A 22,033-nucleotide genomic window follows, 5' to 3' on the forward strand; every position below is an offset into this window, starting at 1 on the left:
GAATGAAAGCATCTTGCTCTGTAGTAATGCCAAGCCTATGCAATTGGCCAGTTTCACAACATGTACACATGTAATGCTAAACCAATGGGTTCAAACAAGATTGACACTGCCTCATGAAATCACCCATGCATAATAGCAAGGTGATAAAGCACTTCCTGTCCCATTCCCATAAACAAGCATTCTGCAAAAATGACATATGCTCATTTTATTGAAATTGTACAAAAAAAGGGAAACATGGAATAAGTGCTTTAAAAGCAGCACACAAAGGTCACGAAATAGGTAACTAAAAATTGCTGTTCCTCTTGCATTGTAGGTTGATCACGCTGAGCCATCTGTCCTTGTATGCATCAGATCGCGCCCTTCTCCAAGGGTGCGAAATTAAGAGTCTTAATTCAAAAGCCATCATTATCTAATAAAGTGTGCAAGGGCTGCAACACACAAGCATTGTAGTCAGGGAGGGAAGGGGTCTTCTCAGCATTCAGAACCCATGGACCTTCAACTGCTCCTCCTTTGCCAAACCAATCTAGGGAGGGGAGAAATTGTTACACAGGAACACATTAGATCTCATGGGACAGAAATATACATGGTAAATCCCAATACTCACTGGTTCTCACAGCCCCAGCATCAAGAGACCCCCACAAAAGAGCCTCACCACTATGAAAATAAACATGCAAATGATTTTTGAACATACCTCTGTAAGGAACTGGCAGATATTCTTACGCTGGTCACCCTGTAACTGGATCACTTCACCATACTCCGGGTGCTCAATCACAGTCCCGTTGCAGGCAAATTTCTTAAACAAAAAAATAAGTATTAACTTAAAAATTCAACAGCACAAATCATAATATGTTCTGATGTAAAGGGCAACTTCTCACCTTCTTGAAGGCCTTGACTAGTTTCTTCTTGTCATAGTCATCCGCAATGCCCTGGACAGTGGTCAGAGTCTTCCTGCCGTTCCGCTGTTGGATTCTTATATGGATGTAGTCTTCTGTCCCAGCCGGGAGCCGATCATCACCCTTAGTTGCATCAGCAAAGGGGTCTGGAATATAAAAAATAAAAATGAAATCTACACTGCAAGCCTTAATCACTCTACATCACTCAACAGTAATACTCAGTTTTGAACAGTATGAATGATTAACCTTTGGACTACACTTTGTAGAACTCCATTAGTTCCCAAACCAACGGAAATTCTTAATACTTCGTTACTTCCAGAACGAGTCAAGGGCACGACAAAATGGCCCTGTCTGATCCGGCCTATACACCATTTTAGCTTCACTTGTTAACACTTCAGCTCCAGTGCAAAGCCTCGGCTTCGCTAGCTAAAAGCAGCTCAAAACCACGCCCCAAGAGGTCTGCAATTGGCTGGTCGCTTTTTCTCCTGCTGTAGCAATTCGACCATTGCACAAAGGAACCTCAAGTATGAGCACGTCATCCCCTCCACCCGCCCCACTCCACCCTATGAAAGGGTATCGCCTTTCTAAAGGAATTACGCAAACCACCAAATATAGTTAACCATGTTAAACGTAGCCAGCAAAACAAACTCAGCTTGCGAAAAACAAGTACGCCAACGAGCCACTGATAAAGGCAGAATAAAATGACAATTTGCCCAACATCCGACATAATTAGCCAAATAATTTCAAAATGTTGGTGGCTGAGTAGTTCCGTGTACTTTCGGGTAACTACCCTGTAGTGAACTTAAAATCGTGTTTACCATCAGCTATTATTACCGAAGTCGGCCATCCGACTACTCACCCGTTTTCGTTACGGTGTTGCAAGCCAACAAAACACGAACACGACGCCATAGCTGCGTTTTCAACAAGTTACCCAAGCGACATTAGCGTATCTAAACGTTTAAGTAATACTATTTTTGACCAGGGTTAAAGCATTTTCGTTGACTGCGTCGTAAGCTCTGAAATATTGGTGAGGCAAGCTGCGCGTTATTTCAAAACACCAAAACCCAGAATACTTTCGCCCTTCCCCCACCCCTGATAACGATTCAAAATAGCTGACGACTAACGCTAGTTGTGGATTAGATCAAATCGTAAAACGGCGAAGTCCTTACCGAAAGTTTGGAGGTTCTGGATAGCGGACATACGATAAGATTCTCTTTCCTTTCGGAAGATAACTGGTTTTCGAGCAGCTGGTTTGATATATGGTGTATGTGCGTCTCTAACTCCTCTTCTCCGCGGATGGACCTCTCTACCACCTTATTTTTCACAAAATGGCGATCATGCAATTCTAGCGCAGAAAGCAGCGTCTATATAGCCTGCCCCCGCTCACCACGAACTAACGTCATTTTGACGCACGCCACACCCGTCGCGTAACGTACAGTAATGGCGACATGCTTTTCCGGAAAGGAAATGGCTGGAGGGAACGAGAGTTCGCCATTCTCCACAATACGTTCGGTTACTGGGTTGGGCGAACGTATTCTATGACTAAAGACCACGTAGCTGTTGAACGTGGTGGTGAAATTCGATGTGTTTATGAGATACTTTCCTCACCATTTTACAACGTGTAGCTGGTCAACTATTTTAATTAAGATGAGGCTAACTAGTTATTAAAGCAATTTATTTTTTTAGCCATCCGCCTGTTAGACAAATGGGAAACAACCGAGCTAAGACTGCCATTAAAATTATTGAAATCAAAAGGAACCCAAGTTACAGTGAGCAATTTTGGCCATATTACCTTACACAAATGAAACAATCACAATTTCGTAGCAGGCCTACTCGATGATTACTACATTCCTCTTTGTAACTTGTGTGACCGTCTTCGTATCTTAGCTGTATTGCACTTTATTATCTGAGAAGAATGACGTCTTAAAAGCTGTGTGTCAGGGAAGTTCAGAAGTAGTAACGTTACTAGGATAATATGCAGAAATAAGTGCTAGTAATAGAGGGTAAGTAATGGTATGTAGGCTACAGGAGAACGTTAGTGATAACAATAGGTAGCATTAGAATAATTGTGATTTATCAACAACTGTGGGTCACGAGATATCGTGATCTCATTTCTCTCAAGATTAAGATAAGATAAAATAACACTTTGTTGATCCCCAGGCGGGGAAATTTATGTATGGATAAAATGCCTAAGCTGCTATATATTATGTTTATATATGCGATATATCAGTGTTTCTCAACCCTGTCCTGGAGGACCCCCTGCCCTGCATGTTTTAGATCTCTCCTTGCTCCAACACAGCTGATTCAAATGATCAGCTCGTTATGAACTCCTGAAGCTGCTTAATAACAAACTGATCATTTGAATCAGCTGTGTTGGAGCAGGGAAAGATCTAAAACATGCAGGGCAGGGGGTCCTCTAGTAGAGGGTTGAGAAACACTGCTATATATTATGCCTAAGCTAATATATTATTAAGGATTGAATATTATTACTTCAGGTGGCAGTGTAGCATGGTGGTAAAGAGCAGGGCTTGTAACCAAAACCATTCTGAAACCATTTCAGAATGGTTTTAAGTCACACTCCAGTCGCATTTACATCTTTTTTGGTAAGAATGTTGGAACCCTATTTATTTGCGAAATGTATAAGTGAAACAAACTATAGGTTTATTCCTGTATCGAGGTGTTACAGATTGGCAAGGCATACACCATCGCTACTGAACCAATGGTAACAGGGACCTCATTCCACCACTAGCAAGAGCAAGAGTCCAGACTGGGTAACTGATATTGAGGAGATTGGGTCATTGTCAAAGAAATAATTCAGCCGGAGCAGTTGTTCTGAATCAGAGGAGCAAAGCTTCATTCCCTTACCCAGGGAGGAGTCAACACATGCATGCTAGACAGGTGAAGCAGTCAACTCTGCTATATTTTTAGATACATTCTGTTATATAGGGTTTTCCTTCAGGAGCATATGTGATTTATTATGTGATTTATGACACACATACACAATGTGACTTACTTCTTACCTTCCTGTTTTGGTTCTACTGAACTGCTCAAAACTGGTTCTGGTTCTCAGGTGTCCTTTTTGCTGGACAGAGAGATCTAGATAATGCTAGCATACGCAGTTAACTATCTTCCTGGGTAATATCAACAGTGCATTCAGTTACACAACACAGTTCTCAGGTCAGCAACAGGCTACATGCAGCTTTAAGAAATAGAGTAAGGGTCATCATTTACCTTCCTCATGAATCATCAGCATTCACACTCACATTTTCTTCCACAATCCCCCCTTTTTGCTAGTAAGAGCAACACTCTTCATCATCACTCCAAAAATCCGGCATCAACATATCTGAGTCAAAGTCTTGTAAGGGAAAAAAAAGGCGCAATTCCGATCTTCGTGGCAAAGACTTCTTTATTTACAGGAACGGCAGTTGTCAGAATTTTTTTTTTATATTTAGTTTTATTGGAATAAAAGCAAAATATAAAAAACAACACACTCAATCATCATATTGTACAGCCATCACAAAGAAATCCTCTCCACACAGAGAAAGTTCCCCTTGCATGCATAACAATATATACAGAAAAACCATGGAGCAGGGCATAAGAGATTTACAATATTTACAAGCCTGGATTCCAGGCGGAATAACATGTTCACAGAACATGTAGCCTATCTACAGGCTAATTATTACATTGCAGCGCATGACATTACAACAGAGTATCGAGCTGATAAAGTATCAAACGGTATCAAGACAGAGCAGGGGAGGGATGAGTGACAGTGTAAGAGCCGTGAGTTTTTATTGTGTTTGTGTGAACTGTGAGGGGGGACTGGGAGGGGGAAAAGGGGGTGAAATTTTATTGGCAAAGAGTGAATAAACCTTTCCATTTTTCACGGGCTGAATGGTAACCCCACTGTACAGCATCCTTCCTGACTCTAAACTTCAGATCAAACAACACCTTATTGCAGATACCAGCTGCACTAGGTACAACGTTCTTCTTGACAAGCAACTCTCAACAGTCCCACATCTTCTTCGTCAGGCTGATCACAAGGAGCAGAAGGAAGGAAATGTCCCTGTTGCCGTGCCGGGCGTCCCACCCTTGGATCAGCTTGTCAAAGTCCAAAACAAAACCAGAGTCCAATGCTTGCAGCAGGTGCTCCGTCCGGGTCCACACTTCCTTGGCAAAGCCGCAATCCCAGAAGTCATGTCTGAGGGTCTCCTCTCCCAGAAGGGGAGAAGTGGTGTCTGGTGAGTTTGTGCTGGTACAGCACGTCCCTCACAGGCAGTCTGCCGTGGACGCACAGCCAGTTCAGGTCCTGCAGGCGGTGGTCCAGCGCCTTCGGCTGGACTCGCTCCCACACCTCATTGGTGATCCCGACGACGGCCCTGGCTTCCGGCTTGGTCCTCATCTTGGCGTAGAGGGTCCTGTGCTTCAGGAGCATGGCATTGCTGATCTGCGGCGGGATCCTGGTGATGAACCTCACTGCCATCCTGTAGTGCTACAGGAGTTGTTCTGCCTTCGGTCTTGCTAACTTATTCAAAAAGACCTCCCCGGTTTCAAAAGAAACCGGTTTGTATGAAAACAAATCTCTATAGAAACGTGAGGCGATACTAATCATTCCTCCAGTTGTCAGAAATACATCCGACACACTCTTGGTTCAGCGGAGTCAAAAAGAACCCTTGGGGTTTACTGAAAACATTCTTCATACTGACACAGAACTTTGATCAGGATAGACAATAATTAAATAACCATCAATCTGAGAGTGAGAGTATATGTGATGAAATACAGGAGGTCTGGTAATTAGATTATCTTCCCTAGCAAGAACAGTTCTCAATCACCCATCACCGGTTTCTTTAGAAGTATCAATTGCCGCAACGGCTAGCTACAGCCAAAGTGACAACTGAAGTCTGAGCAGAACTGTGGTTACAATAAGGCCATCTGGACAAATGAATACAGGTATTTGCATACCTTAAGTGAGAGGATCTGTGCTCTCTTATGCTGCACTGAGTGAGCTGGTTTAGGGATTTGGACCAAAATCTTACAGTCTCTAAATTCTACAGTGTTTACAGTATCTTTCTCAGGCAGATCAGTCATAGTAACAGCTAAGAGAGTGGCAGACTGCTTACACAGTTATTTAGCAATATTAATCACAATAGTATGCTGCTGCTGTTAAGGCAGAGATCCCATTTTTTCTATGCAGTAAATTTTCCCATGCAAGAAAATATTCATTAAAAGTATTGCAACTGTCCTCCCCAATTTAAAAGTGCTAGCCAACATAGAGAAGATGTCAGTCATGTTAGGACCTGCTATACCAAAAGTTCAGTATGTGACCATGTCATAGGCTGAGGTAATTAATATAATTCATAATCCATTGGTTAATTGTTGTTGTTACTTATCAGTTTAACTTGCATGTATATATGTTTTCTTTGACTCTGTTTAGCTAAAAATCAGTATTTTTTTTGCATTATTGCTTACATTACATTGAAGCACCATTGAATTGAATTGAGTTGTAATAACATTATGGATTGCTACCTACATGAGGCGATGAAGACAATGAAACATTATGTGTGTGTATTCTTCCTTTCTGGTGAAGGCATGTGATGCTGCACAGAAAAGCTCTGTCAGTACTGCAGCATCGTAGCCGGTTTGTTTTTGTTTTTCTGGCCATGTGCTTTTGTTTTCTGTGCTCTCGTTTACCTGCCCCGCCCCTTGTTTCTCCACCTGTGGATTGATTGCTCATCTGTTTCACCTGCCCGCTTGTTCACCTGTGTCTCGTTTGCTTGTTCGCGTGTGTATTTATACCCCGTCTGTTTCCTAGCTCATTGCTAGTTTGTTTCAGTTTATCTGTTTAGCAACTGGCATCCTTCCTTCCTTCCTTCCTTCCTTCCTTCCTTCCTTCCTTCCTTCCTTCCTACCTGCCTGCCACGGGTTTTTGGATCCGATTCTGTACTTTCTGCTGTGCTTTGCTGTTTTTTTTGACATTGCCTGTTTTTGACCCTGTTTTTTGGATTCTCCCTGAGGACTGAATTAAATCGCTTGTGCATCCTCCACCCCTGTCTGCGCCTGAGTCCCTGCCTGAGTCCTGACAAGCTCAGATAACAGAAAGTAACTGTGCTAGCATAGTCAGGAAGGAACATGTTACTGTACATGTACTACTGGCCATGTACTTTCAGGGATGACAGGAATAACACTAACATGGACTTGGGGAGGGTAATACAGCAGCATGCATACTACATGACTATTTATTCGGCAGGGAGGAGCGGGTGACATCACAGCCACGATCCATTGCCACATGCTTCATGCCACTCCTTTTGTCCGAATTTATCTCAGTCCCAACTTGACATTTTCCCCTTCATTTGCACTCCACTGGACAGTTGAAGTTGTGACAAACATCATGCCATCATATGGGCTAAGGTTTCCTCAAGCTTCTGATCCAGTTTTGATTTGACTAATTCTAACATTTGCACTGCTAAATCTAACCCTAAACCAGCATGTATGAGCAAAATTATCAGTTCTATAGCATAATTTAGGTAAAACTCCCTGCAATGCAACCAAGGGGCCCCACCATTCAGTTTTTTTACTGCATCATGGAAATCATGGGGCCCCTCAAATGACGGCCCTGTGTTTACATTTATTCTGTTGTCTTGATTGCATATACTTCTATTAATATTGCTGTGTAGGCTCCCTAAGATATGCACTGAATGTTCTGTAATTTGTAAGTTGCCCTGTGAAATGAATAACATTAACTACACATACAATCATTTGGTATCTGACTCTTAGTCATTAAAACAAACTTCTTAAAACCACTAAATATGTCAGTAGGGTTTTAGTTTATTGCTACATTTATTATTTCTTGATGTGGATTTTCTAGAATCAAAACTGCTTTGAACTTGAACTACAGTAATTGCCAGTACTGTTCACTGGCACTTAATCACACACCCTTACCATGTAAGAGGGCAACTGCAGTCAGTGACAACTATGAGGGTAGTATTACAAAGAGTTGCACATTATAAAATTGAAAACAAAGTTAACAGATTCTCCAGATTATTTCAATGTAACTGTTCATTGTAGCAGAAAATAATATTTAGCAAATTGAGAAATTTAGGGGGATCTGCTGTACAGCAGGGTTACTTCTCACCAGAAGGTGGCAGTCTTTTCAAACACCTCAAGCAACTTCTCACAAGTAATCTAACCACATACAGTATATCCTGGTATAGGGTAAACACTAAAAATGATCCAGAGTCGAATGTCTCAAAAATTAAAGAGATGCTGGTTGATTTCATTGTCCAGGCTTTACTAGATGACTCCACTGCCATGACAGGAGAAAAGGTTGTAAAACTCATGGAATTATTTAGATACATTGGCCTGATCACAGATATATAATGGATATTAACTTCCAATCAGCATACACCTGAAAGTGTAAAAAAACAGCAGCAATTGTACTTTTTAAATTTGCCATTTGTGCTTGTTCTCTATTAACTGCAACTCATGCCTTATGCCTTGAGCCATTTCTCATGAACATACATTTGGATGAATGCTTTCTTATTGTTAGAGTATTATGATTTCCTATTGTTAGTGTATTATGATAATAACCAAGGGAAATATAATAATTTTTCAGCAACTGTATGTATAGTTCTGTACTCATGTACTTCTTTACTGTGTGTAATTACTTGCTATGCAATTACGTCAGTTGACAATAATAATTAGAGGAGTGCAATGACATTTGAGGTGATGAATAAGACAGTAGCACCAATTATGAACAAAGAATGTAAAATTGGATGAGTGTGAACTAAGGAATGAGCCAGCTGGCACACAGCCGGTAGCTCATTATCTGGAATTTTACCTGTATGGAGGAAATGTGATAAAAGTATTTTATAATAATTACAGAGGCTGGCAAATCAGCACAGCATAAGAGGAAGAAAAATTTGAGACCACACCACATTCAGCCCCTTTCTTTGTATTCTATGATTTTTCCTGTTGAGCAACAGAATGGGAGATGGGTATCTATTTTAGAGCGCACACAATTTAAATCCAGCTGTAGGCAGAGATTAACATTCATTCAACCCAGCCTTTTCTTTTCTTTGTTGAAAGTGAAGTTCAAGACAAATCCCTGAATTGTCTTGGCTCAAGTTTGTCCAGGTGTGGGTTAGGAGGGATGGGAACAGACAGGATACTAGTTGTTTTTTGGTCTGATTTAATCTGAATCACTGTCAGACTGAGCAAATTTCCTTTTATTCTATACAGGTACACTGTCATCCTATTTTCTTGCAGACAGTGTAATAAATTCAAGCACATGGGGAGTTCTGTGTATGCTTGATTTTTTTATTCCCCAGGATCAATTGCGTGCCCATAAGCAGAGCTGCTCACATTCCAAGTCTCCTAACTGTGCTGGGAAGATGGAAAATGCATATTGATGATAAGTGGTCCAAACCACATTTTTAATCACCATCCAAATATACCCTCAGGGTCACTTTAAAACAAAGAAGACACTGTAATGTCCATGCCCATAGATGGTTAACATTTAAACATGGATGCTGCATGAATGTATTTGAGTATTTGGTCACATATATGTGTATATGTATATATATAGGACCATTTCTTGACAGTTAACAGACTATGAGATAATGCATTTTATCAAACTTGGAAAATTTGTCACAGAATGAGCCCCTAGTACCACATATATGATGCAAGGTTTTGTTGATCCATTTTGTGTATTGCACTTTCACCATGGTCAGGTTTACCATGTTACCATAATCTGTATAGTGCATCAGATGGAGGGGATCTGCTGGAGGAAAATCCAGAAAAATATCATTCACCACTAAAGTCTCCTTCTGCTGCAAGTATACAATTTTGTCTTGAACAGAGGAAAAATCGCTTTCCATTTTTATGTGATTGACATTTTTCAACGATACAATTGATCTGTTCCAAAAATATTAATAATTATTGTAATATATAATTATATATTATATGCTTTTGAGCATGCAATGTTGTCTAAATGGCTACTCAATTGGACTCTGCAATCTGTTTACCACATTTTGATATATTATTTGATTTGATTGCAGTAACATCCCAGACTGCCTTATTCCACAGTGGAGCGGGTGGTATTTCTGCAGTTGTCTTTAAATTTTATGAATCACCATAATGATATGCAAAGAGTAAGAAGGGGCAGTTCCAATGGTAATATGAGTTTTACATAAATTACCATTCAATATCATGCTAGCACTGCAGAGAGACCCAAGTTGAAGGTGCAGCTAAGTAAAATAGAAAAAGGTAAATATTCTGACCTTTACTCAGGGTAAGTAAGGAATTATTGTCACCTCTCAGCCATAATGTCTGACTGACTGTAAACCAGCGGCGTCCATGCCAGACACCTGGAACAACAGATACTTAAAATTCCCACTCAGTCAACAGCAGTAATTCAGTAGTTAAGATCTGAGTGGCAACAGCAGAGCAGATCTTTGAGATACATAGATAATAGCAATTTTTGTTTACATTCAAATGTCAGGATATCATAAAAACACATGCAACCCATAAGACCATGTAAACACATTTCCCTCCTAGGTATGCCTGGTAGTATTTCTGTAATACGTTGTAGTGAATCAAATCCTGTGTGCAGCCAGACTGTCATGTGAAGGTCTCTCTGAGGAAACTCTCTGTGAGGTCAGCGGGGAAGGGCGTATGTGTCTCTTAGGAAACCAAAGCCAGCTACCTCTGCCCTGATAACCTTCTGCTTTCACTACAAGTCTAGGTTACCACAGTAAAACATAAAATAACAAACATTTACACAATAATGTTTCCTTAGTCCTACCATCATAAATAACTATATACTCTGAACACACCCTTCAACAAGGAAGCATTAACTAGGGGGGCAGAGGGTGTATCCATTGTTCCAATGTGATGTTGTGGGCTAGATCTATGATTGTTTTGATGTCATGATGTGCAGGAGCCAACTTGTCTTCTTTACAGGAAAGAAACACAGTTACTTAGAATCTACATCCTCATAAATGAAACCCATTACTGAGAAAACTCTCTCTTTGTTTGACTCCCACCCATTCACATTCTTTTGGCATTACCGATTGATGGCCCTGCTGAAACAAAACTACATATAGTCATATTTAAATCTCAAGCTCCAGCATGTAATAAAGAAAGGGGCACTTCCAGCCAGTCAACTGTGTAATATCTGCCACAGACTGCTGACTTGCACAAAATCAAAACAAAAAAGAACTGATCAAAACATCTGAGTTTCTGGCAAATTAACAGATCAGATCAATAGATCATTATTTTTTGCACATTTTGTTTGTTTTGCAGATATTCTGGATCTAAAGTCCGGAAGATTCTCATTTTCATAAGGAAATGTTTAAATGCATTTGAAATCAGCTTTAGAAATGTGACTGCATTTGTGTCAGACAACATGGACTATATGTCCAAGGCTTAGTAGAACACCCTTTGTGGTGTTTTTCCAGAATGATATAATAATCCATGAAGCCTACAATAAACTTGGTGTACCAACAAATGAATATGGAACACTGGCAGAGCAGGAGCACTACACAAACAATAAACTTGCAATATGTTAAAACAATCAATAAGGTTGGATAAAAATTAATGCCATATTACATTGTATTATATCAAGTGAATAAAATGTGTTTTAGTAAACCGTCTCACAACATTTACAAAGGCTTCTTAAGGCTGTGGCTTGTTATCCCTTAACGCTGGAATTTCTTTCACTGATCTCTATACATGATGTTCACATGCCCCCTTTTGATTTTGATTTTTGATAGATTTATTTCACATGCTGCTACTGCAACCAACATGCCTTAGTTGCTTACATGTTTCGTATGCTAATGCAGGTTAAACTGTTACTGCATTTTCTATACTTGTTTTTCTACCCCCTCTGGCAAAGAAAAACTGTTCTGCAAACACATGACGATCATTTTAATTTATTGCTGCATTGTGTGTGTCACTGAAGAATAAGAGACAAAAAGGACACAGAGCCTGTTTATTCCTTTTCCTCTGGAAAATTTTGAAGAATTTTTTATTTACATACTTGTTAGGGTGTGTTTTCTTATCTTTCACCATAATGCATATTGAACATTTTTATAATAGCTGACATGCTTTGTCTAACAGGAAGAAAATGAAAAGTTCATTAAGATGTTTGAGAAAACAAGCATTAGTCATAAAATGGAAACCATAAAAGTATTTCTGTGGGTGGGCTCAGTGAGTAGGCAGTAAGCCTGCAATGTTACCGTGCACACATACTCACAGGAATCGAAACATGACATTTAAGTGATGACTGGTGCCAGACCTTTTCACAGAATTTCCTCACAGCCAGAAATGGCTGGCTTTGGTGATTCAAAATGCATATACTCAGTGAAGGTCAGGAATAACATCGGCGTATTCAGCAAAAGAATTAGGATAGTTTTGTAATATATTGGCTCAAACCTTAAAATGTGCCACTTTTTAAAATTTTCATTGATGAGGAGTAGTTATTTTCTGGTATTTATGACTAGGTTTTAGGTGTCTGACTGCTATTTCAGTTTTCACTCTGTTGTTTTTTCAGGTCAGATACAACAGGACATATATGTATGTACAATATGTACAATATATGTTTGCACACATAAGCAAGGATGCAAGAACATTTAATTACTTAAGTGAATTAGGGTTAGGGTTAGGGTTAGGGTACTATTTCTAAATGAGATCTAGGCAATATCCCTTAAAACGTTGTTGTGAGTTCTAACATTTCTAATGTAGTAATTGTCAGATACAGTGCATTCAGAAAGGATTCAGACCCCTTCACTTTTGTCACATTTTGTTATGTTGTAGCCTTATGCTAAAATCACTTAAATTCACTTTTCCCCTCATCAGTCTATGCTCAATAATCCCTAATGACAAAGCAAAAACAGGATTTTAGAAATTTTTGCAAATTTATTAAAAATAAAAAACTGAAATATGACATTGACATAAGTACTCAGACCCTTAACTCAGTACTTAGATGAAGCACCTTTGGCAGTAATTACAGCCTTGAGTCTCCTTGGATATGATGCGACAAGCTTTATGCATCTGGATTTGGGGATTTTCTGCCATTCTTCTCTGAAGATCCTCTCAAGCTCTGTCAGGTTGGATGGGGATCGTCGGTGGACAGCCATTTTCAGGTTCAAGGTTTTCAGCTCATGTTCAATTGGGCTCAAGTCCGGGCTCTGGCTGGGCCACTCAAGGACATTCACAGAGTTGTCCCTAAGTCACTCCTGTATTGTCTTGGCTGTGTGCTTAGGTTCATTGTCCTGTTGTAAGGTCCACCATTGGTCCCATCTGAGGTCCTGAGCACTCTGGAGCGGGTTTTCATTAAGGATATCTCTGTACTTTGCTCTGTTCAGCTTTCCCTCAACCCTGACCAGTCTCCCAGTCCCTGCCACTGAAAAACACCCACATAGCATGATGCTGCCACCACCATGCTTCACCATTGGGATGGTATTGCACAGGTGATGGTGCCTGGTTTCTTCCAGACATGATGCTTAGAATTGGTTTAATCAGACCAGAGTGTCTTGTTTCTCACAGACTGTGAGTCTTTTAGGTGCTTTTTTGCAAACTCCAAGCGTGTCTTTTACTGAGGAGAGGCTTCCGTCTGGCCACTCTGCCATAAAGCCCAGATCAGTGGGGTGTTGCAGTGATGGTTGTCCTTCTGGAAGTTTCTCCCAACTCCACACTGGATCTGTGGAGCTCAGCCAGAGTGACCATCAGGTTCTTGGTCACCTCTCTTACCAAGGCCCTTCTCCCCCGATCGCTCAGCGTGGCCGGATGGACAGCTCTAGGAAGAGTCCTAGTTATTCCAAACTTCTTCCATTTAAGAATTATGGAGGCCACTGTGCTCTTGGGAACCTTCAATGCAGAAGAAATTTTTTGTAGCCTTCTCCAGATCTGTGCCTTGACACAATCCTTTCTCTGAGCTCTGCAGGCAGTTCCTTTGACCTCATGACTTGGTTTTTGCTCTGATATGCATTGTCAGCTGAGAGACCTTATATAGACAGGTGTGTGCCTTTCCAAATCATGTCCAGTCAATGGAATTTACCACAAGTAGACTCCAATCAAGGTGTAGAAACATCTCAAAGATTATCAAGAGAAATGGGATGCACCTGGGCTAAATTTCAAGTGTCATAGCAAAGGACAAAGGATTCAGGGTCTGAATACTTATGTCAGTGTGATATTTCAGTTTTTTATTTTTAATAAATTTGCAAAAAAATTCTAAAATCCTGTTTTCACTTTGTCATTATGGGGTATTGAGTATAGATTGATGAGGGAAAAAAATAATTTAATTGATTTTAGCATAAGGCTACAACATAACAAAATGTAAAAAAAGTGAAGGGGTCTGAATACTTTCTGAATGCATTGTACAAACACTGTGCAAGACACTTCAAGGATTCTGTCTGTTGGGATTAATTTATTTGCATTTTATTCTTTACAGAAAAGAATGAATAGAGCCAAAAGGGAAAAGCAGTAGGAACAACATTCACCGTCACGCATAATTAGTTTTAATTACAGATAGAGTTCTAAGGTAAGGCCTGGCGACAAAGAAGCGTAGCCTCTCCCCTTATTCATGTCTACTTCTGTTATCACAGTAGAACAGAAAGCATTTTCTCAAAAATAACACATCAAATGACAACACCAGTAAATGCACCACAGTCTTAACTCTTAACATTTTGCAGGCACGCGATCATTCTGCCAGCGTATCATGCCTTCAAACATTAATCCCTGAAACTCATCTACATAGTACCAAAATCAATTGCTACTGCACGGGAGTCAAACTTCCTTTGTCATCTGTTCACACCAGCCAAGTAATATTGCAATGATTCTGAAAGAAAGGACTATCATGTTTCTAAAGAAGCTACTTTTTGAGGATGAGATAAAAATGATGCAGTGTTGATGGTAATGAGTAAGCACTCAGCAACAGAGGAAATCTCTTCTCGACAAAGACTGAGGATTGTTCATATTCTTTTTGTGAACTCGCGGTTAGATCCGAGCCCCTTTACGCCACACCTCAAGAGTAAACACGAGTCTTTTCCCTTTTTCAATAAATGACTTTCAGATCATCCCTCAAGCAGATGCTGACAGTTTTCACTCACCCACATACAGCCAGGTTAGTGGCTTGGAGTTATGCCAGCAATCCAGCTTCAACAACACAAAAAGGTATTTGATATAATCATTAGAATAACCATTTCATAATACAAAGATACAGCTTGCGCTTTTTTCTGCACACATAATTTGTCCTGGTACAAATGGACAAAAACCCCACAGCATGTTATATAAGCCATCAAGGAGGTATGAAGTCACCTCAGTCCCTGGAAGATGTTTTAGCTTGTAGCGAAAGGCGAGAGCAGTCACCCCACCCAGCCTCGAACCCAGGTCTATGGGGTGCCAAACCTGCAGCTTGACCACAATGCCAAAGCCTCTGATGTGAGGTGACTGCTCTCACCCTTCGCTACATTATGGTGTCATGTGGGACGGCTGTGGGATTCGCTACAGTGGGATGGCTTGTTTGCATTCTGGGGAAGCCAGAGGTGTTTGCTTAACAATGATGCTGCCACACCACAGGTTACAGTCAAGGCAGGGACTGTTGTCCCACACCCCAGGGGGAATCCCTTGTGTAAGAGTAATACAAATTAATTGTCATTTCAACATGCTGTGAACTCCATTGCCATGTTTATTTTTCCATGGGAAGTGAAACTCCTTCGATCTCTTAGGAGCATTGGATCTTTCTCTTATCAAACACAGAAATCTTCATATTCCATTGGATTTGGTGTTTACCAGCTGTGTTTACTGACTGTGTATTTGCAATGGTTGTCACTCAAGATTGGTTTCCTTTTTGGCTATATCCTCCACTAAACATGTGAGTGAGCTGCAAGGTGTCAGTGAGGACTACATCAGATGATGGGAAGATAGTTCTAATGTGGCCCTGTCACCAAAGGTCCTCTCACCTATGACAGTCAGGGAACCACTCATTGTGCCCTGTTAGGGGTCCTTGGCTTTATATATAAGAGGACGCAGATGTGCTACTGTACGTGTACAGATTTATTTGTTTTTGGGTCTCACTGGTTGAAATGGAAGACCAGCTGTGACCGAGGTTTCTGTGGTGAAGAAATGCTAAAATCTGAATGGGTTCATCAAGGGCGAAGCACAGTATAGGAAACACAAACCAGTTGCTACAAAATCTAGCAAAAGCAAAAATGACAGATGTTCCTTTCCTAACATATTTCAGTAGCCTACTTTCATGCAATATAAGAAAGCCATGAAAAACAGGTTGTATCACTTTTCGATGTTTGCCAAACGCCCCAGGGCGTATTATAAACAATTATGCCCCACACCCCCCAAATGATTTTCTCTAGAAGCGCATGGCATGCGAGCTCTGTGAGACTTCCCTGTGCTTGAGTATCTATAAAAGAGGCAGTAGGTGTCAACTTTGTTATCTCAGTCTCCTTGACTACAGACAGGCGCATCTTCTCTCCGAAAAAACTCCAGTTTGTTTGCGATCGACCGTCGTCATGTCTGTCAAAGTTAGCCGAGGCACTACCTTCAGCTCCTCCAGCATGCGCAGCGGCGGATTCAGCTCAGGCAGCCTGCTTGGAAGTGGGTTTAGTTCTTCTAGCGGGAATTATCTCGGGCAGGGGGAAAGCTATACCTCTACTAGCAGGCGTGCGGCCAGTGTTTATGGGGATGCAGGTAGCTACGGCACCCGCATGTCCAGATCAGTGTCCTCCTTCTCCATGGCTGCACCAAACTCCGAGTTCTCCTTGAGCGCTAACGAGAAACTGACCATGCAAAACCTCAATGACCGCTTGGCTACCTACTTGGAGAAGGTAAGAAGGGTGGCGGGGAGCCAAAACTTCTGAAAGCTCGTCCCGCACAGACTTAGTTCTTTAGAAATGCGACGGTGTGACAATATTGCATAATTAAATTATTACCGTCAGTACTCTTGTCCTTGAATCAACGACCTGGAAATAAAGTAACAACAAAACAAGCAAACCAAAATCGTCTGTCGTTACTTCACTGGCTTTGTTGACATTTTTCCATCCGTTCATCCAGTAGCAAATCGCTCTATGGAAAACAGTTAATTGCTGTATATGTAAAGCGATATGCATTACGCGCTCATTTAGTTTCCTGATTTCTATGATTAGATGGATAAAATAGTCACTTCCCTGAGAATCTGTATTTTTATTGACTGTAAACCCCGCCCTATACCTTCTAAAAAGGGAATCATCTGCATCATGGTAAATAGCGCAAAGTAACGGTAACAATACCATTTTATCATTTCTACCAGATTTGCTTGGCAGGAATCAAAGCATACTCTTATAGCATGGTAAAATGCTACATGCGTGGTATGAAAAATTCTCTGATACACACATACTCTTTTGCATAAATGAGATATCAATGTTATATTAAACATGTGATATATTTATAGCATTCTGTCTGAATGCATCTACTCTTTACTAAGTTTTACTCTTAATTCTTACTGCTTCAGCAGGAGTTACGCTCTGTCATGTCTGAACATCAATTTTATGATAACTAGACGTCCAGTTTTGGACGACTGTTTTGCGTTAATTTGGAATGGTGCGTCCTTAGATTAACGAGTTAGTGTGGAATATATTGTTAATTGTGAGTGAGTCACATTGTTATCATATTAATAGCATATATCATAATCACAGTGTTTTGGGTAGCAGACATATTATTGCCAATGTGTATGTACTGACCTTATGCATGTATTGACATGAGTTATTTGCTGTTTTTATACCCAAAAGCTTTTTTTGTGGATAGTGAATAATCCTACACAAGAGTGTACAATGTTGATGAAGCAGCTGTGAAAAATGTGTTAATTCTGCAATATTACTATCACCTGGCATCATTTTGCTTTTTTACAAGTTTTTCACCAAGGGTTACACTGAGCCTGATGGCACAGTGGGAACAGACCAGTGTGGAGCTGCTCTGGGTTTATGGAGAGCTGCTGTTAGGCAATGTTGAGAGGAAACTGTTTTGTTTGTATTCTCATCGGACTGAGAGGTATGTCCTGTGGTTTTCAGGTGCGCTCCCTTGAGGTGGCCAACAGGAAGCTCGAGCTGCAGATTCAAGAGTTCTTTGAAAAGAGATCCCCAGTTAGAGCTAAGGACCTGACTGGCTACTTCACCACCATTGCAGAACTCCGTAAAAAGGTATCTCTTTTTGAGAAATACAGAACCAATATAATCTAATGATCCAAAATATTAAAATAGTAGCGGATTATAAGTAGTTGCTTTTAATTTATAGGTGACACTGCATTGTATTATTGTCTTCCTTGATGGTAACTGGTAACTCCTGTTTTAGCATCTTGAAAAAGAGTCCATGAACACCTAATTATTCTGCTATTATTTTCTACTTAATTGATTAATTATTATTGTATGACAACAGTTATTTAAAAAAATATATTCAGAGAGCCTTTTAGTTGTCCTAACACCAGGGGATTAACTCCACAGTGTACTTAAGGAATGGATGGATCTTTGTTTCCTTTTACAGATCAGTGAAAGTTATGTTGGCCAAGCCCAGATAACACTGAAAGTAGACAACGCCAGGCTTGCAGCTGAAGACTTTCGTATTAAGTGAGTATACACCACTGCTCACTTACTCACTCACTCTCCCACACATACTCTTTCTCATTCACTCGCACACGTATTCACTCTCTCATGCATATTAATCTCATTTACACATACGCACTCTCTCTTTTACACACAAACACACATTTACTGTCACACACTTTTACTTTCTCTTATGTCGTGGACACATGCACACACTTAGCCACACTTATACTCACATGCGCACATGCACAAACACACACATGTGTGCACATGTGTGTGAGACTGTATACATTCCAACTACGATGTAACAGGATTGTGTTTGTCACTTATACAGGTACGAGTCGGAGATGAACATGCGCAAGATGGCGGAAGGGGATGTGGCCCGTATGAGGAAGGTTCTGGACGAGCTGACCATGACCCGGTCGGACTTGGAGATGCAGTTTGAGGGGCTGAAAGAGGAGCTCATCTTCCTGAAGAAGAGCCACGAGGAGGTGGTGTCTTGCTGTCTGACTGCTGGCGGTATGTGAATGTGGTGGTGCAAACCCTCCCTGTGCACGGTGTGACCCAGTTCTGATCTGTTTTCTGCAGGATGTGCAGGTGCTGCGTGCTCAGCAGAGTGGTGCGGTCAATGTGGAGATGGACTGTGCAGGTTCGGCCGACCTAGTCAAGGAGCTGCAGGACATGCGGGAGCAGTACGAGGCGCAGATTGAGCGCAACCGCAAGGAGGCTGAGATCTGGTTCCAGGGCAAGGTTAGTCTTGACCAGATTCGAAATGTCAAAAGAAACATTCATAAATGCTAGAATGCCTATGTAGCCATCAAGGTACAAAGTAACACTGTTCCATTCCTGCCACTCTACCAGTGTTGAACCTACCGAGGAGCATGTTGTAGCTGCTCTACCATGATTACCCTTAGGGGTGTTCTGACCTATCCTCACTCTCACTTCCCGCTCTGGTTGTCAGGTTGAAGGGCTGAATTGCCAGATGACCACCAGCACCAAAGATATCAAGGTATCACAGACAGAACTAACTGATCTGAAGCGCTCATACCAGAACTTGGAAATCGAGCTGCAGGGCCTCTATACTCAGGTATGGCACAATATGCAGATACTGTATTGTGCAATAACAAAACAATTCCAACAGGTGGTGCAAAAGATGTACTATCATTGGTCCCTAGTGTCATCGTCTGTAATAACTTTGTCGCCAGCACTGTGAGTGATCCTTTATTACCCAGAACAGTAAAAAAAAAATTATGGTAGTAGCATGTTTTTTCCATTCACTCATTCCCACATACCCGTCCATTTTGCTGCATCTGTCCTCCATCTTGCCCCTCCTAACATTCCTCCTAAATTTGTCCACCCCTGTCACTGTCACTGGCCGCCCCATCCCTCCGAACAGAAATTGCATTTGGAGAAGAGCATGGCTGACGTGACAGAGCGTTACAGCCTGCAGCTCAGTCAGCTGCAGCTGCGCATTAACAGCATGGAGGCAGAGCTGCAGCAGCTGACCGTGAGCATTCAGCAGCAGGCCTCCGAGTACAGACTTCTGCTGGACATAAAGATGAGGCTGGAGCTGGAGATCGCCGAATACAGGAGGCTGCTGGACGGGGATGCTGTCAGGTGAGTAATGAGGGGGAGGTGGGGGGAGGTACCAGAGTGCGGAGCATGAGATCAGGGAAACGGGCTGCCGGAAGCGCTAGGGGCTCGTAGGAGATGCAAGTACATGGAGGGGGAGTGAGAACCAAAAAGACCACAGGGGCATCTGAGAAATAAAGAGCATTGAGAAAGCAACATATACAGGATATAAGGTAGCATACATGAGTGCGGAGTGAAATGTAGTGCTATGTAGGACACAGGTCTAAGAAGGAAAACTGCTGCGGGAGAGAGGGATGTAACACACTGGGTCTTGGTGAAACTCACCAAATGTTACATCAGTTAATCACTGTTGCTTTTGCTAAACTTAGAAAACCCCACACACAGAGATAGCAAGAGAGAGGCAGACAGGAGGATATATTGCAGAAGGGAGGGGGAGACTGAAAGGGTCATGGTGTCTTCAGCTTTGATTTTGTCCCTGGATGGTAAATGCATTAAATTTTGTGTCTTTTCTTTTGTGTAGCACCAGTGTAGTGTCCACCAACATAAGCACAACCACCGTGCAAAAGGAAGTGTTAGTGAAGGAGACGGTTGAAGAAGTGGAGGGTGAGTGGAGCAAGGCCAGCTGAAATCAAGAGCACCTATAACTATTTCAGACAGAAGAATAAAATTAGATTAAATGACCTTAATACATGCATTGTTTGTTTCATACTTAGATGATTCTTGACAGTCATTAGAAGCCACTGTGAGATCATAAGTCATTGGATATTGTTAAAGTCATGATTTGACGTGTGAATCAAAAGTATGTGTTGCCATAACAATCTGCTTAATTTGAATATACAGTGTCCTTGTAAAGGGCATGCAGAAAACTGCAGAAGCCTTAAGAGGGCAAAGCCCAGATATGCCTGCGCTTTTGAGATATGACAGAATCTGGGATGTTCTCCCTCTGCGCTTTTTGAATTATCTGTGTAGCTTCAGGACTTTTCCTCCAGTTACAGTCCACTCAAATTATGTTGAGATTCAACTCAGTTTTACTCTGTTTTGTGTAACTGCAGTATTTGTATGGGCATGAATCATGCTTCTGTATTTATCATAAATCTCTATACAGAACACAATCCTCATATCCAGAGAAGAGTGAAGGTCATAGTGGAAGAGATGGTGGATGGACAGGTGGTGTCCCGTTCTGAGGAGGAGAATGTCCAGGATGTGACCAAGCCTTGATCCAACGGTAGCTATTTGAAAATGCTAGACAAGAGCTACTCGGTCTATGTCAATGCTTAAATGTTTTTATGCCAGACTGTCTTATAAGGCTTTCCTATACCTTTGCAATTCTTCAGGCAGGAGTGTCAGACTCCTGGAGGGCTATTGCTATTCTATGAAGTAACAAGGGATTAGTAGGTCTAAAAACCAGTATACTTAAATGCCCTTCCAATATCCTGCTACATGTAATAATGGCCTATTTTACATGTAATGATGCTGGGTATTCAAAATGCTCTTTTTTGTGAAAATAAAGAAAAAACTTCTAACACACAAATTCTGTGTTTGATGTGTATTTGTATGAGAAGTTTGTGACTCTTCCCCACAGTAAGGGAATAACCTGTATGCACTGACAGTCAACAGCAAAATAATACACCATTCATACAATTATACATTATACACTATTATGTTTTATTTGATATTACAAGGAATATAAAGTCTGGTAAATGATATTTTGGGTCTCACTTTGCTTTGTGAAATTGTCTTTGTTGGTTTGGTGGGGAGTATTGTCCTTGTTTTGGAGAAATACTTATCAACAGGAATTGAGCCATTTCTAGTCAGTAAGGCTAGCTAGCTAGTTAACTAATTACTGGGCACCTGCATCCAGGCTGTTACTCAATTCACTGTTGCAGACAAACCCCTTGTCTGTGTCATTGTTTAGTAACTCATGCCTACATGTGATCCAGAAAATATGAAAAAAAAAAGTTTAGA

At 41.1% G+C, this 22,033-nt stretch overlaps 2 protein-coding genes across 3 annotated transcripts; one reads left to right on the plus strand and one right to left on the minus strand.

Moving 5' to 3' along the window:
• Positions 1-190: 190 nt before the first annotated feature.
• Positions 191-2,249, minus strand: eif1 (eukaryotic translation initiation factor 1). The gene is made up of 4 exons (XM_036531133.1): positions 2,063-2,249; positions 876-1,039; positions 692-793; positions 191-523 (listed from the first exon to the last, which is right to left on the minus strand). The coding sequence occupies exons 1-4, from the start codon at positions 2,091-2,093 to the stop codon at positions 479-481; spliced, it is 342 nt and encodes a 113-aa protein (XP_036387026.1). The 5' UTR covers positions 2,094-2,249; the 3' UTR covers positions 191-478.
• A 14,034-nt stretch (positions 2,250-16,283) lies between these two features.
• On the plus strand, positions 16,284-21,588 carry LOC118781740 (keratin, type I cytoskeletal 42-like). 2 transcript variants are annotated; one of them, XM_036534768.1, is made up of 9 exons: positions 16,284-16,729; positions 17,948-18,076; positions 18,417-18,499; positions 18,810-18,966; positions 19,064-19,225; positions 19,437-19,562; positions 19,872-20,092; positions 20,589-20,671; positions 21,174-21,588. In XM_036534768.1, exons 1-9 carry the CDS (start codon positions 16,415-16,417, stop codon positions 21,284-21,286), a joined length of 1,389 nt encoding a protein of 462 aa, XP_036390661.1. In that variant the 5' UTR covers positions 16,284-16,414; the 3' UTR covers positions 21,287-21,588. The 2 variants fall into 2 exon arrangements, with proteins under 2 accessions (XP_036390661.1, XP_036390670.1); XM_036534777.1 differs by lacking the exons at positions 20,589-20,671; positions 21,174-21,588 and having other exon boundaries at positions 16,285-16,729; positions 19,872-20,096.
• Positions 21,589-22,033: the final 445 nt, after the last annotated feature.

Source organism: Megalops cyprinoides, chromosome 1, assembly GCF_013368585.1.
Source record: "Megalops cyprinoides isolate fMegCyp1 chromosome 1, fMegCyp1.pri, whole genome shotgun sequence".
Taxonomy (NCBI): domain Eukaryota; kingdom Metazoa; phylum Chordata; class Actinopteri; order Elopiformes; family Megalopidae; genus Megalops; species Megalops cyprinoides.